The 14068-nt window shown below is 39.0% G+C and overlaps 1 protein-coding gene across 5 annotated transcripts in view; it reads right to left on the bottom strand.

Moving 5' to 3' along the window:
- Nucleotides 1-14068, bottom strand: part of dacha (dachshund a) — a 203131-nt gene that overhangs the window by 32395 nt on the left and 156668 nt on the right. For 4 of the 5 annotated variants that reach the window (XM_067422795.1, XM_067422793.1, XM_067422791.1 and 1 more), the window contains 4 exons: nucleotides 8447-8596; nucleotides 5999-6171; nucleotides 4445-4580; nucleotides 4141-4215 (listed from right to left, as the gene is read on the bottom strand). In XM_067422795.1, coding sequence (XP_067278896.1) covers nucleotides 4141-4215; nucleotides 4445-4580; nucleotides 5999-6171; nucleotides 8447-8596 — 534 coding nt within the window. The remainder of the gene's footprint in view (nucleotides 1-4140; nucleotides 4216-4444; nucleotides 4581-5998; nucleotides 6172-8446; nucleotides 8597-14068) is intronic. The other variant, XM_067422794.1, reaches the window with a different exon arrangement.

Here is a 14068-nt window from a genome sequence, read left to right on the forward strand (position 1 = left end):
ATGCGTGTGTGGCTCTAAACTGTCCTCCGAAAACAAACAATATGCCTCTCAGCTCTGGAAATCACTTATACATTTATGTAAAGTTGGTCGCTTGGTTTTCGCTCATAAATGTTGTTCAAAGGTTTGGGATTCAATTAACGACAATAGTGTTCCGTTTACCGTTTACCAAGAAATTCTTCTTACATGTGCTGCATGGCTTCTTTACACTTTTTCTCAAAGGCCTGCAAGAATCAGTGGCCTGATTGTAAGATTAATGTTAGTGTGTGCTAAATGGTTTGCATATGAACCAAAATCACATAATATCAGAATTTCCTTTTGCTCTTTAATGGAAGAAATGAGAGACCCTGCCTGCAGTGAGAGCAGCTCCTGTTGGCATTCAACCAGCCCTGAGTGAAAGAGAGGAAGAGAGGTAAAGAGAACGAGTGATTTATGGAGAGCTAGAGAGGGGGTTCAACTCACTAAAGTCCCATTGAAACACAGTGCTCCTGGCCCCGGGCTTCACCATTCATCACTACGTACGACCACGTCACTTTGTTTATCATCACACACACACACACACACACACACACACACACACACACACACACACACACACACACACACACACACACACACACACACACACAGGCCAAACAGTGCTTAAAATTCAATGGTCCTTTCGTGAGGATCCTGGAAAACTAAACCTGAGTAATCTATGTTTGTGAGACTTAAGATTTGTTGATTAGTGATTGAGGTGCAGTCACATATACCATTGTGATTTACATGATTTACAACAATTACATTTTAGGTATTAAACTAAATATTTAATATGAGCTTGGCATTGTTGTCGGTGCCAGACAGGCCCGGTCAGAGTATTTCACAATCTGCTCAGTTACTGGGATTTTCACACACAACCATTTCTAGGGTTTACAAAGAATGGTGTGAAAAGGGAAAAACATCCAGTATGCGGCAGTCCTGTGAGCGAAAATGCCTTGTTGATGCTGGAGGTCAGAGGAGAATGGGCCGACTGATTCAAGCTGATAGAAGAGCAACTTTGACTGAAATAACCACTCGTTACAACCGAGGTATGCAGCAAAGCATTTGTGAAGCCACAACACGCACAACCTTGAGGCGGATGGGCTACGACAGCAGAAGACCCCACCGGGTACCACTCATCTCCACTACAAATAGAAAAAAGAGGCTACAATTTGCACAAGCTCACCAAAATTGGACAGCTGAAGACTGGAAATATGTTGCCTGGTCTGATGAGTCTCGATTTCTGTTGAGACATTCAGAGGGTATCAAGAGTCAGAATTTGGTGTAAACAGAATAAGGTCATAGATCCATCATGCCTTGGTACCACTGTGCAGACTGGTGGTGGTGTAATGGTGTGGGGGATGTTTTCTTGGCACACTTTAGGCCCCTTAGTGCCAATTGGGCATCGTTTAAATGCCACGGCCTACCTGAGCATTGTCTCTGACCATGTCCATCCCTTTTGATGGCTACTTCCAGCAGGATAATGCACCATGTCACAAAGCTCGAATAATTTCAAATTGGTTTCTTGAACATGATAATGAGTTCACTGTACTAAAATGGCCCCCACAGTCATCAGATCTTAACCCAATTGAGCATCTTTGGGATGTGGTGGAACGGGAGCTTTGTGCCCTGGATGTGCATCCCACAAATCTCCATCAACTGCAAGATGCTATCCTATCAATTTGGGCCAACATTTCTAAAGAATGCTTTCAACACCGTGTTGAACGTAAAATTAAGGCAGTTCTGGAGGCGAAAAGGGGTCAAACACATACTATATAAAATGTACTTTTTAAGCGGCCATGAATTATTCATTCAAAATAAGTACCTACTCGAGAGTATGTGATTTCGGATGTATAGGGATGGCTTTTTTGAATTAGGCCAATAAGCAACATCCTAGCAGCTGCACAGCAACATCCTGGCAACCATCCAGAATACCCTAGTATTCTGGTGGCGGGTTTTACACAGGCAGAAAATCTAAAGATCTGCTTTTCTGATTCTGATTTCAAAATCCGTAGTGGGTCATATAAGTGGTTACAATACATAAAACAGTAAACGTGCAGTAAAAGATAAATAGGTTAAAAAGAAAGAGGATATGAAGTAAAGGGGGGTTGTGAATTACTGAAGGTCAATACATAGACACACACTAATATGAACAGAAGAGAATTCATAACAGCATGTAACACACTTGGACAGCACATCGTAGAAGTAAACTAGAGCAGACATATGAGATATAATCATGGCCGATCTTTACTAAGTCAATCCTCTCAGGTGTTCAAGAGAGACCCACAGCTGTGTGTGTGTGTGTGTGTGTGTGTGTGTGTGTGTGTGTGTGTGTGTGTGTGTGTGTATTGGTAAAATGGTAGTTGCGAAGTCTACTGATATATGTTTAAAGATATAAAGTCTGTGTGACAGTGAATTTGGAATCTGCTGAAATGATCAGGAGAGATTGAGAACATGAAAGATAAAAAAAATGTAGTCATCAGGTGTGAGTATGTGGCCAGTGACCTAAATTTCCTGCATTCTTTTCTCAGCCCTGCAGTAAATGCGGCATGCTGCACTTTTAAAAACGAGCGGTTTGTGGTATTCACGCATTTGTGTGTGTGAGTGTGTTTGGGGTAGATTCTTTTCCAGACACATTAATAAAATATGGTCGGAGGCCAGGTGCACACTGAATCTCTTTAAGAGAGCCTCAGGGCATCTTTGCATTGTCTCCTCCCAGCAGTCCTGTGTGTGATGTGCATTTGGGGCTGCCACCTGCTGTACCAACACACACACACTTGCGCGCAAGTTACGCTCCAGAAACGGTGCCCACACACACACGACATCCGAGATTCTCTCACACACACACCTGCATATCTTTGAGTAATAGAAAAAGAAACAACATTTTCTTATAATGATGAATTATGCACTTAGCTGCTCTAACAGCTCTCTTACACTCATCTACAGACACAGGCCATAAATATGAACTTCATACATGTTCAGTTAAGCTTCTAATTAAGTCATTAATTAAAAGAGAAGTGTTGTGATGCTGATATACTGCCAGTCTAAACCAACGGGTGTAAATTTAACTAACGAGCATCGCTCCGCATTAAAATGTTGTGCGTGATGTCAATACACTCGGCGGCGTTAAACTGGCATCATCTAGGAGTCAGCTGCAATTTACTACATTGTTCCTGAGACTATGTTTAAAATTTAATCTACATTGCACACGTGAGTGGTATGTTTTCCACATGGTTTTTGTATTGTTGCTACAATATATTCATTGATAACTGCATGGAATATTTGCATTTAAATGCACAGGAATTATTTCTTAACCTCATTCTAATATTAATTAGAGATGTATAAACCTTATGCGCCAGAGAAACGAGCGCGCAGCCATCTTAAGAATGAGTTTGAACTTCTGTACTTGTGGTAGTTCTGAATATTTCTATGGCACTCAATTGTTCTCAAGATTTACTCAGTTGTAGAGTTAACAACAGTTATCATGAGCATTGTAATGTTTGAAGCGGATGTCATAAATGTCAATAGACCGGGAAGATTTTAAAACAAGTTGTTCATTCATAAATTCGTAAGATCTTACCGCCATGAGCACAGCGCTGAAAGGGGGCAGGGCTACATAAGGTATACGTTATATTTGTATTTTCTATGTAAAAAAAAAAAAATCTTAACATGTTTATAAGGCCACACAGAGTGATTGGTAATACATCTGGTTCTAGTTATTCATTTTTCCCGTAAATAATTTTTTTTGTACAAAAGGTTTTGATGAATCATTAATTCATCATAAAAACGTTTGTAAATTTAGTGCATATGCATATTAGTGAATGAGACACAAAACCGACAAATTATTCTGTCACTTTTTTTTTTTTTTTTAGGAAATGACTTTAATTTAGTAGGAGTCTGCTTTATTGAGAATTTTAGAATTAGCATTGGGTTCAAGTTTTTCACACAAATATGTTGTGTTGACAGACAGAAAGGTGTTTGGTTTGAAAGCGAGAGACTCCTGTGTTGTGGTAAAACAAATGGCACTGCTACACTATTAACAATGTGGTTCTATTCCCACAAAATTCTGTGTTGCATTTTTACACCATGTGTGAGTGTTTTCATGTGAAGCAGTGAGGAACTAACCTTTCTCTTTAAGGATTTTCTTCATATTGATGCCGGTGTCTCGTTCTGGCAGTTCTCCATCGGTCTGGTTCAAAACTGCACACATAAAGAGAAAACATGTATAACGTGTCCTCAATTCTGAAAAAACCTCCCACTGGGAGCATGTAGGAATGTTGTCATTTGTAAAAATGTATTTGTATATACATTTTTTTATGCTCTTTTTTTTCATTAAAGTTAGTCTGTATGCATTATAATTAGCTTTATAGAATTATTTGTCTATGGTTTTGCACGCATTTAAACTATTTGTACGTGTGTCTATACTGACCCAGGCGTTCGGGACTCTGTGTGTGTGGGTTTGGTGAGCTGGACACACTACTGCTGGGGTGGGAAGAGGGCTGTGATCCGGGACGAGGGGCCTCCTCCAGAGATGGAGTAGGAGACGGACTGTCCTGTACACACTCCTGATAAATACACACATACAGATTAAGTTCACACATTCTTCACAAAGGACTCAAACAGGCCTGCCATTTTAACTGAACAAAACTGGGTTTCATAGTATGATCAGGCAATATTATCGTTAACTATAACTATACAAACCATAAAACAACTATATTAAAATTTCAATTAGTTGACAAGGAAAATAAACTAAATAAACTTAAACTAATACATAAAAATGAAATGCTATATTGACATATTTAAAATTAAATACAAAATTAGTCAAACTTTCAAATTAAAGTGAAAATAAATAAATATGTAAATGTAATATGCAATATGTAATACAAAATATTAACACAAACTATAATATTGCATCAGTTATACTAAAATAGCATTGATATGATAAGTGCTTTGTTTTTTCCAGGACTTGGTTTAAGGTACGGTCTGATTTTAATATCCGATTTATTAAAAAAAAAAAAAAAAAAAAAAATCAAATAATAAATAAAAAATAACAAATAATAAATTAATTAATAAAAAATAAATAAATAATAATAAAAAATAAATAATTTCGGAACTGTTTCTTCTCGACAGCAAGTCTCTTTCTTGTCAATGTTTCTCCAGAGGAAAAGACCTCAGATGTGTTACAGAGATCTCAACAATATCTCAAACTGTGATCAGATTTGCAAGTCAGATATTTGAAGAAGATATGTAACTAAATTTTCACATTCATTTCTTTCGCTCTGTACTATTACTGTACATCAACAATTGCCTCATTTGTGTGTCTTATTTTTCCAAAGGAATTTTAGGAAAAACATCTGGGACAAAGTCGATTCTTAAGTGAAACAACTGAGATGTCCATTCCTCCGGAGGAATGAAAAATCAACCAACCCTTTCTTTTTTTTAATGTAAAAACTTCTGTTGTGTTACCCATTGCTATTTAGTGTGTGGCAGTGAATATCTATGTAAGCGTGTATGTGTGTGTACTGTACGCCTCGGGCCATTTCTGCATCTCGGAGAAACACACACGTGTCCTCCTCCAACTGTAAATTGACTCACACACTCTCCTCTCAGGGGGAACATGGCAGTAAGATAACAGATAGTGTTTGTCTTAAAAGCCTGCATCTAATATTCCCTAACACACGCTCCACGCGGACCCGACAGAACATTTATCCTGTTATTCCTCCTCAGAGTATTTGGAATCAAACTCTCTCTTGTAGAAATTAAGACGGTTTGGTATACAGCTCTCTCCCAGGTGTTAAATGGCTCATAGACCGAGACAGGCTCGTATCTAACGTGTCACTGGAGCAAGACACCGATCCGAGGGGATCTGCAGCTGATGTGCTGTGCATGCGGTGAAAATGAGCTGACTCTAGCTGAGAGCCCTAATGAGTGACTTTTCTGCGCTTGGCCACCGAAGTCTCAACTTTGTGGCTGCGTGTGTTACCTTGATGACGGACGCTCCTGCTCTGGACAGGGGGCTGTGCATCTGAGCAGCTGCGGCCATGTTGGCGATGGTGTTCAGGTGGTTCATCTGGTTCATCGCCATGGCAACGGAGGCAGGCGGCAGACTGACGGGCAGCAGGGGGTGGGGCATCATCATAAACGGCAGGTCCAGCCCTGAGAGAGAGGACGACCGAGAAAGAGGGGCGGGCTGTTTGAGATGCTATCACTTTATATTTAAGGCAACATGAAATCAATTCATAGTTTTCATAGGAAAGCCCAACTGGAGGGCAAAACTAAGACAATGACAGTATGCAATCTTAGTCCATCCTGATGTAATATGGAAACTCATAAAGTTACAGTAGTCTGTTTAATGCTGAAGGTCAATGCGAGGATGGAAAAGGGTCATGAGATATTTTTATTATAACTTTTAAAATTATTTGTTTTAATCCAAGATTCTTGGTTGAATAGAAAGATCAAAAGAACAGCATTTATTTTAAATGGAAATGTGTCGCAAGGAATACACCTTATAGATGCTGCATTCTGTACACAGGTGAACGGATACGGACAGAATATGAACACAATGCAATAAATTGCATGTTAATTATTCCCATAGAAAACGATTATAAGAACATGCTTAATGTGTTTAATGCATTTACAGTAAAACACCTTTTTCATAAAACATACTTTGTACAGACAAACAGATGAACCTAGAATATCAATGCAATGCGCAAAGTGTTATGTTAACGTATTCCTATATAAAACCATTATTAAAAAAAACAAAAACTGGCAATTTAGCTCCTATCACATTACGCCTATATATAGTATGCATCATTATTAAGGTGTATATTGAATTGTATTTTTTAATATCACTGTCTTTAGTGCAATAAGGTGTTTTTCCCATTAAGCATGTTTTAGTGACTAAAATGCTTTGGCAGGTGTTATATAACTTGTAATTAGTTTGTTTTTCTTCTTTTGACATATGTTTTAACTCACTCTTACTGGCACAGAAACCTGCAATACTGGAGAACTATAAATACTGAATGAATACTTTTTTTCTTTTTAAAGGCCCACTGAAGTGCCTTGAAACACGCCACATTATTCAATGTGTTGACGTGATTTCCCCTGCAACAGCTCCAGCTGTTAGCAGCTCCTCCCCTTTTTTGAAACAGCCAATAGTGTTTCGTTAATAATATCACAGTATGATGAGAGCCTTTCTGTTTGGTAAAGCTAGTTTCCTCTAACACCGATTACCATCATAATCATATCGCTTTGAAATGCAGCATTCTGTGCAGAATTCAAATGGGTCGATATGTTTTGTTGCCTGCACCGACTCGCGTATATGATCTGCGCCTGCGCTTTCGTGTCTGTAGTCTAAATTTAGACCAGAGCTGTTGGTGTGTGCGTGAAACTAACGTGAAAACAGACTTCATTCGCCTCAACTGAAAGCATATTTACAGTGAATCGTTTCCTATCACATATATAGTGTGCTATGTGCCTTTCACCTTGTAGAAATTAGTAAATGTGTTAAAAACTGACCGATTTCAGTCCCAGCTTCAGCAGCGTAGGGGGCGGGCTTAAGATTCTAGAGAGCATTTTGATTGGACAGAAGATTTTATGAGAAGGTGAAGTCTGCAGTGATGTCATCAAAATCTGTAATTCATTTTTACCGGAAGTGAGAGACTGTAGGTTTTGAATGCTTATATCTCCTAAATGCAAATGTTGTCATTTTTTTGGATCACACCAGCTTATTAATAACTTTAAGGATAGCATAGTCATACTAAAAGCTAAAAAACTTCAATTTTGATTTCAGTGGGCCTTTAAAGGTGATGTTAGAAAACTCTTTTTGACCGGGGTCACACTGGCTCGACCAATGGCGTAATCTTGTGGCGGGACTATCAGTTTGTCTGACCAATGTGAGATGAAGGTGTTCAGGAAACATGTTTGAAAACACTTTATTATTATTTTACAATTCCACACTTCACCTTTAACATTTCTGTTCGTATTGGGCATGATTCATCTGCAGATTGATTGTCAGTGCACACCAATTAAGCAGTACAGATATATAACACTATTTCATTGTTTGAAATGACTTCTCTTTTATCTAACCAAGATTGTGTAGACCAATAATATCACAGCCAATAATATCATAGCTCACTTTTCATCCCAATGAATAAAATCAAGCTCAATGTTTTCTTTAAGTTTCCCTCACACAAAGAATATCACTTTAATGGAGTAAAATATACTTCAAAAACTGTTCATGTTGTCTTTAAACAACACAAAGAAGTGGTATAAGAAAACATGAAAATGATTTGATAGTCATGAATACACCACCTAATTTTAAACGTAAGAGCGAACCAAAGAATGTGTAGCTCAATCGGACCGAGAGGAATCAATGCACCTGGAGTTGGCGATCATGTGAATGAGTGGAGGTGATGAATGAATGACTCACGGTTAGCCAGGAGATGACTCTGCTGTAGGGAAGAGAGATGAGACCCTGACAGCCCGTGCTGAGCGGAGAGGCCGGCGTGAGCCAGAACATGCTGGGCTCCGGAGGTGGGGGACTGGAGTTTCTCTTTATCCCAGGACGACTCACTGCCGCCTGGAGACAGCAGAGAGATAGAGAGGGAGGGTTGAGTGAGTGTCTGGATCCCTATACAGAGCCAGATCTCCACGTGTAATCAGAGACAAGACTGGAGAATATGGATACAAACCATTAAAAACTTTTCCTTGCTCTTTTGATTTGTACTATGCAAAAATATAAGAGCTCAGACACCTTAGTCCATCCAGATATAATATAGAAACTCATTTGCACATATTCTTTTAAAAATAAAGGTTCCAAAGGGGGGGTTTCATCATAATGCCAAAGCAGAACCATTTTTGGTTCCACAAAGAACATAAAAGAACCATTTTTTTCTTAGTGTGAAGAACATTTTAATGATCTAAAGAACACTTTTTAAACTACGAAAAATCTTAATGGTTCCATGGATGTTAAAGGTTCTTTATGAAACCATCAACACCAATATAGAACCTTTAAATCTTAAAGTTACAGTAGTCTGTTTAATGCTGAATGTCATTGAGAGGATGGAAAATTTGAAAACCTTGAATTTTCAGCATCCCTACTCCAGTCTTTAGCGTCACATGATCCTTCAGAAATCATTCTAAAATAATGATGCAGTGCCCAATAAACATTTCTTTTTCAATTTTGAAATCTTTATGGAAGCTGTGATGCGTTTTTATTCCAAGATTCTGTGAAGAATAGAAAGTTCAAAAGAACAGCGTTTATTTTAAACAACTTTGTGAACTTTGTTTGTTGCAGTGTTTTATGTTCAAGTTTAATATTTTTCAATTGTAATTCTCATTACTGTAATGCAAAATTTTACAACATTACAGAAAAGATGACTTTATTAGAGTACTGTATTACAGTCAGCAGGATTTAAAGGCAGAACAATCACAATACATGTTTAAATAAAGCGTCTGAAGGACAGAAAATTGTGTGCAGTGGGGATTTAGATGTGATGCAGGCCTACCCTGCGTTCCTCTGACCACTATTTGGGTTAGTTCACCCAAAATGAAAATGCGGTCATCATTTAATCACCTTCATGTCTTTCCAAACCTGTAAGATTTTCATTTATCTTCAGAACACAAATGAAGATATTTTTGATAAAATCTGAGAGATTTCTGTCCCTCCATTGACAGCTACGCAACTACCACTTTGACGCTTCAAAAAGTTAATTGTAAAACCATTCTATACAAATTGAGCTGTTTATTTAAAAAAAAAAAAATTTCATGAACAGATTGAATTTAAGAATATTTTATACACATATACACATTTATCAGCAAACATAAACAGATGCGCAACCGAACCTGCTTGATATTGGCTCTTACAGAAGTTCAAACGTGATGTGTAACACATGAGAATGAACCTCATTGGTTATTGAAGAAGCTCAAACGTGCTGCGTAATACACGAGAATGAACCTCATTGGTTATTGAAGAAGCTCAAACGTGCTGCGTAATACACGAGAATGAACCTCATTGGTTATTGAAGAAGCTCAAACGTGCTGCGTAATACACGAGAATGAACCTCATTGGTTATTGAAGAAGCTCAAACGTGCTGCGTAATACATGAGAATGAACCTCATTGGTTATTGAAGAAGCTCAAACGTGCTGCGTAATACACGAGAATGAACCTCATTGGTTATTGAAGAAGCTCAAACGTGCTGCGTAATACACGAGAATGAACCTCATTGGTTATTGAAGAAGCTCAAACGTGCTGCGTAATACACGAGAATGAACCTCATTGGTTATTGAAGAAGCTCAAACGTGCTGCGTAATACACGAGAATGAACCTCATTGGTTATTGAAGAAGCTCAAACGTGCTGCGTAATACACGAGAATGAACCTCATTGGTTATAGAAGAAGCTCAAACGTGCTGCGTAATACACGAGAATGAACTTCATTGGTTATTGAAGAAGCTCAAACGTGCTGCGTAATACACGAGAATGAACCTCATTGGTTATTGAAGAAGCTCAAACGTGCTGCGTAATACACGAGAATGAACCTCATTGGTTATAGAAGAAGCTCAAACGTGCTGCGTAAAACACGAGAATGAATCTCATTGGTTATTGAAGAAGCTCAAACGTGCTGCGTAATACACGAGAATGAACCTCATTGGTTATTGAAGAAGCTCAAACGTGCTGCGTAATACACGAGAATGAACCTCATTGGTTATTGAAGAAGCTCAAACGTGCTGCGTAATACACGAGAATGAACCTCATTGGTTATTGAAGAAGCTCAAACGTGCTGCGTAATACACGAGAATGAACCTCATTGGTTATTGAAGAAGCTCAAACGTGCTGCGTAATACACGAGAATGAACCTCATTGGTTATTGAAGAAGCTCAAACGTGCTGCGTAAAACACGAAAATGAACCTCATTGGTTATAGAAGAAGCTCAAACGTGCTGCGTAAAACACGAGAATGAATCTCATTGGTTATTGAAGAAGCTCAAACGTGCTGCGTAATACACGAGAATGAACCTCATTGGTTATTGAAGAAGCTCAAACGTGCTGCGTAATACACGAGAATGAACCTCATTGGTTATTGAAGAAGCTCAAACGTGCTGCGTAATACACGAGAATGAACTTCATTGGTTATAGAAGAAGCTCAAACGTGCTGCGTAATACACGAGAATGAACCTCATTGGTTATTGAAGAAGCTCAAACGTGCTGCGTAATACACGAGAATGAACCTCATTGGTTATTGAAGAAGCTCAAACGTGCTGCGTAATACACGAGAATGAACCTCATTGGTTATTGAAGAAGCTCAAACGTGCTGCGTAATACACGAGAATGAACCTCATTGGTTATTGAAGAAGCTCAAACGTGCTGCGTAATACACGAGAATGAACCTCATTGGTTATTGAAGAAGCTCAAACGTGCTGCGTAATACACGAGAATGAACCTCATTGGTTATAGAAGAAGCTCAAACGTGCTGCGTAATACACGAGAATGAACCTCATTGGTTATTGAAGAAGCTCAAACGTGCTGCGTAATACACGAGAATGAACCTCATTGGTTATTGAAGAAGCTCAAACGTGCTGCGTAATACACGAGAATGAACCTCATTGGTTATAGAAGAAGCTCAAACGTGCTGCGTAAAACACGAGAATGAACCTCATTGGTTATTGAAGAAGCTCAAACGTGCTGCGTAAAACACGAGAATGAACCTCATTGGTTATTGAAGAAGCTCAAACGTGCTGCGTAATACACGAGAATGAACCTCATTGGTTATAGAAGAAGCTCAAACGTGCTGCGTAATACACGAGAATGAACCTCATTGGTTATTGAAGAAGCTCAAACGTGCTGCGTAATACACGAGAATGAACCTCATTGGTTATAGAAGAAGCTCAAACGTGCTGCGTAATACACGAGAATGAACCTCATTGGTTATTGAAGAAGCTCAAACGTGCTGCGTAATACACGAGAATGAACCTCATTGGTTATAGAAGAAGCTCAAACGTGCTGCGTAATACACGAGAATGAACCTCATTGGTTATTGAAGAAGCTCAAACGTGCTGCGTAATACACGAGAATGAACCTCATTGGTTATTGAAGAAGCTCAAACGTGCTGCGTAATACACGAGAATGAACCTCATTGGTTATAGAAGAAGCTCAAACGTGCTGCGTAATACACGAGAATGAACCTCATTGGTTATTGAAGAAGCTCAAACGTGCTGCGTAATACACGAGAATGAACCTCATTGGTTATTGAAGAAGCTCAAACGTGCTGCGTAATACACGAGAATGAACCTCATTGGTTATAGAAGAAGCTCAAACGTGCTGCGTAAAACACGAGAATGAACCTCATTGGTTATTGAAGAAGCTCAAACGTGCTGCGTAAAACACGAGAATGAACCTCATTGGTTATTGAAGAAGCTCAAACGTGCTGCGTAATACACGAGAATGAACCTCATTGGTTATAGAAGAAGCTCAAACGTGCTGCGTAATACACGAGAATGAACCTCATTGGTTATTGAAGAAGCTCAAACGTGCTGCGTAATACACGAGAATGAACCTCATTGGTTATTGAAGAAGCTCAAACGTGCTGCGTAATACACGAGAATGAACCTCATTGGTTATTGAAGAAGCTCAAACGTGCTGCGTAATACACGAGAATGAACCTCATTGGTTATTGAAGAAGCTCAAACGTGCTGCGTAATACACGAGAATGAACCTCATTGGTTATTGAAGAAGCTCAAACGTGCTGCGTAATACACGAGAATGAACCTCATTGGTTATAGAAGAAGCTCAAATGTGCTGCGTAATACACGAGAATGAACCTCATTGGTTATTGAAGAAGCTCAAACGTGCTGCGTAATACACGAGAATGAACCTCATTGGTTATTGAAGAAGCTCAAACGTGCTGCGTAATACACGAGAATGAACCTCATTGGTTATAGAAGAAGCTCAAATGTGCTGCGTAATACACGAGAATGAACCTCATTGGTTATTGAAGAAGCTCAAACGTGCTGCGTAATACACGAGAATGAACCTCATTGGTTATAGAAGAAGCTCAAATGTGCTGCGTAATACACGAGAATGAACCTCATTGGTTATTGAAGAAGCTCAAACGTGCTGCGTAATACACGAGAATGAACCTCATTGGTTATTGAAGAAGCTCAAACGTGCTGCGTAATACACGAGAATGAACCTCATTGGTTATTGAAGAAGCTCAAACGTGCTGCGTAATACACGAGAATGAACCTCATTGGTTATAGAAGAAGCTCAAATGTGCTGCGTAAAACACGAGAATGAACCTCATTGGTTATTGAAGAAGCTCAAACGTGCTGCGTAAAACACGAGAATGAACCTCATTGGTTATTGAAGAAGCTCAAACGTGCTGCGTAATACACGAGAATGAACCTCATTGGTTATTAAAGAAGCTCAAACGTGCTGCGTAATACACGAGAATGAACCTCATTGGTTATTGAAGAAGCTCAAACGTGCTGTGTAATACACGAGAATGAACCTCATTGGTTATAGAAGAAGCTCAAACGTGCTGCGTAATACACGAGAATGAACCTCATTGGTTATTAAAGAAGCTCAAACGTGCTGCGTAATACACGAGAATGAACCTCATTGGTTATTGAAGAAGCTCAAACGTGCTGCGTAATACACGAGAATGAACCTCATTGGTTATTGAAGAAGCTCAAACGTGCTGCGTAATACACGAGAATGAACCTCATTGGTTATAGAAGAAGCTCAAATGTGCTGCGTAAAACACGAGAATGAACCTCATTGGTTATTGAAGAAGCTCAAACGTGCTGCGTAATACACGAGAATGAACCTCATTGGTTATTGAAGAAGCTCAAACGTGCTGCGTAAAACACGAGAATGAACCTCATTGGTTATTGAAGAAGCTCAAACGTGCTGCGTAATACACGAGAATGAACCTCATTGGTTATTGAAGAAGCTCAAACGTGCTGCGTAATACACGAGAATGAACCTCATTGGTTATAGAAGAAGCTCAAACGTGCTGCGTAATACACGAGAATGAACCTCATTGGTTATTG

The sequence above is a fragment of the Pseudorasbora parva genome, chromosome 18 (genome assembly GCF_024679245.1).
Source record: "Pseudorasbora parva isolate DD20220531a chromosome 18, ASM2467924v1, whole genome shotgun sequence".
NCBI lineage: Eukaryota > Metazoa > Chordata > Actinopteri > Cypriniformes > Gobionidae > Pseudorasbora > Pseudorasbora parva.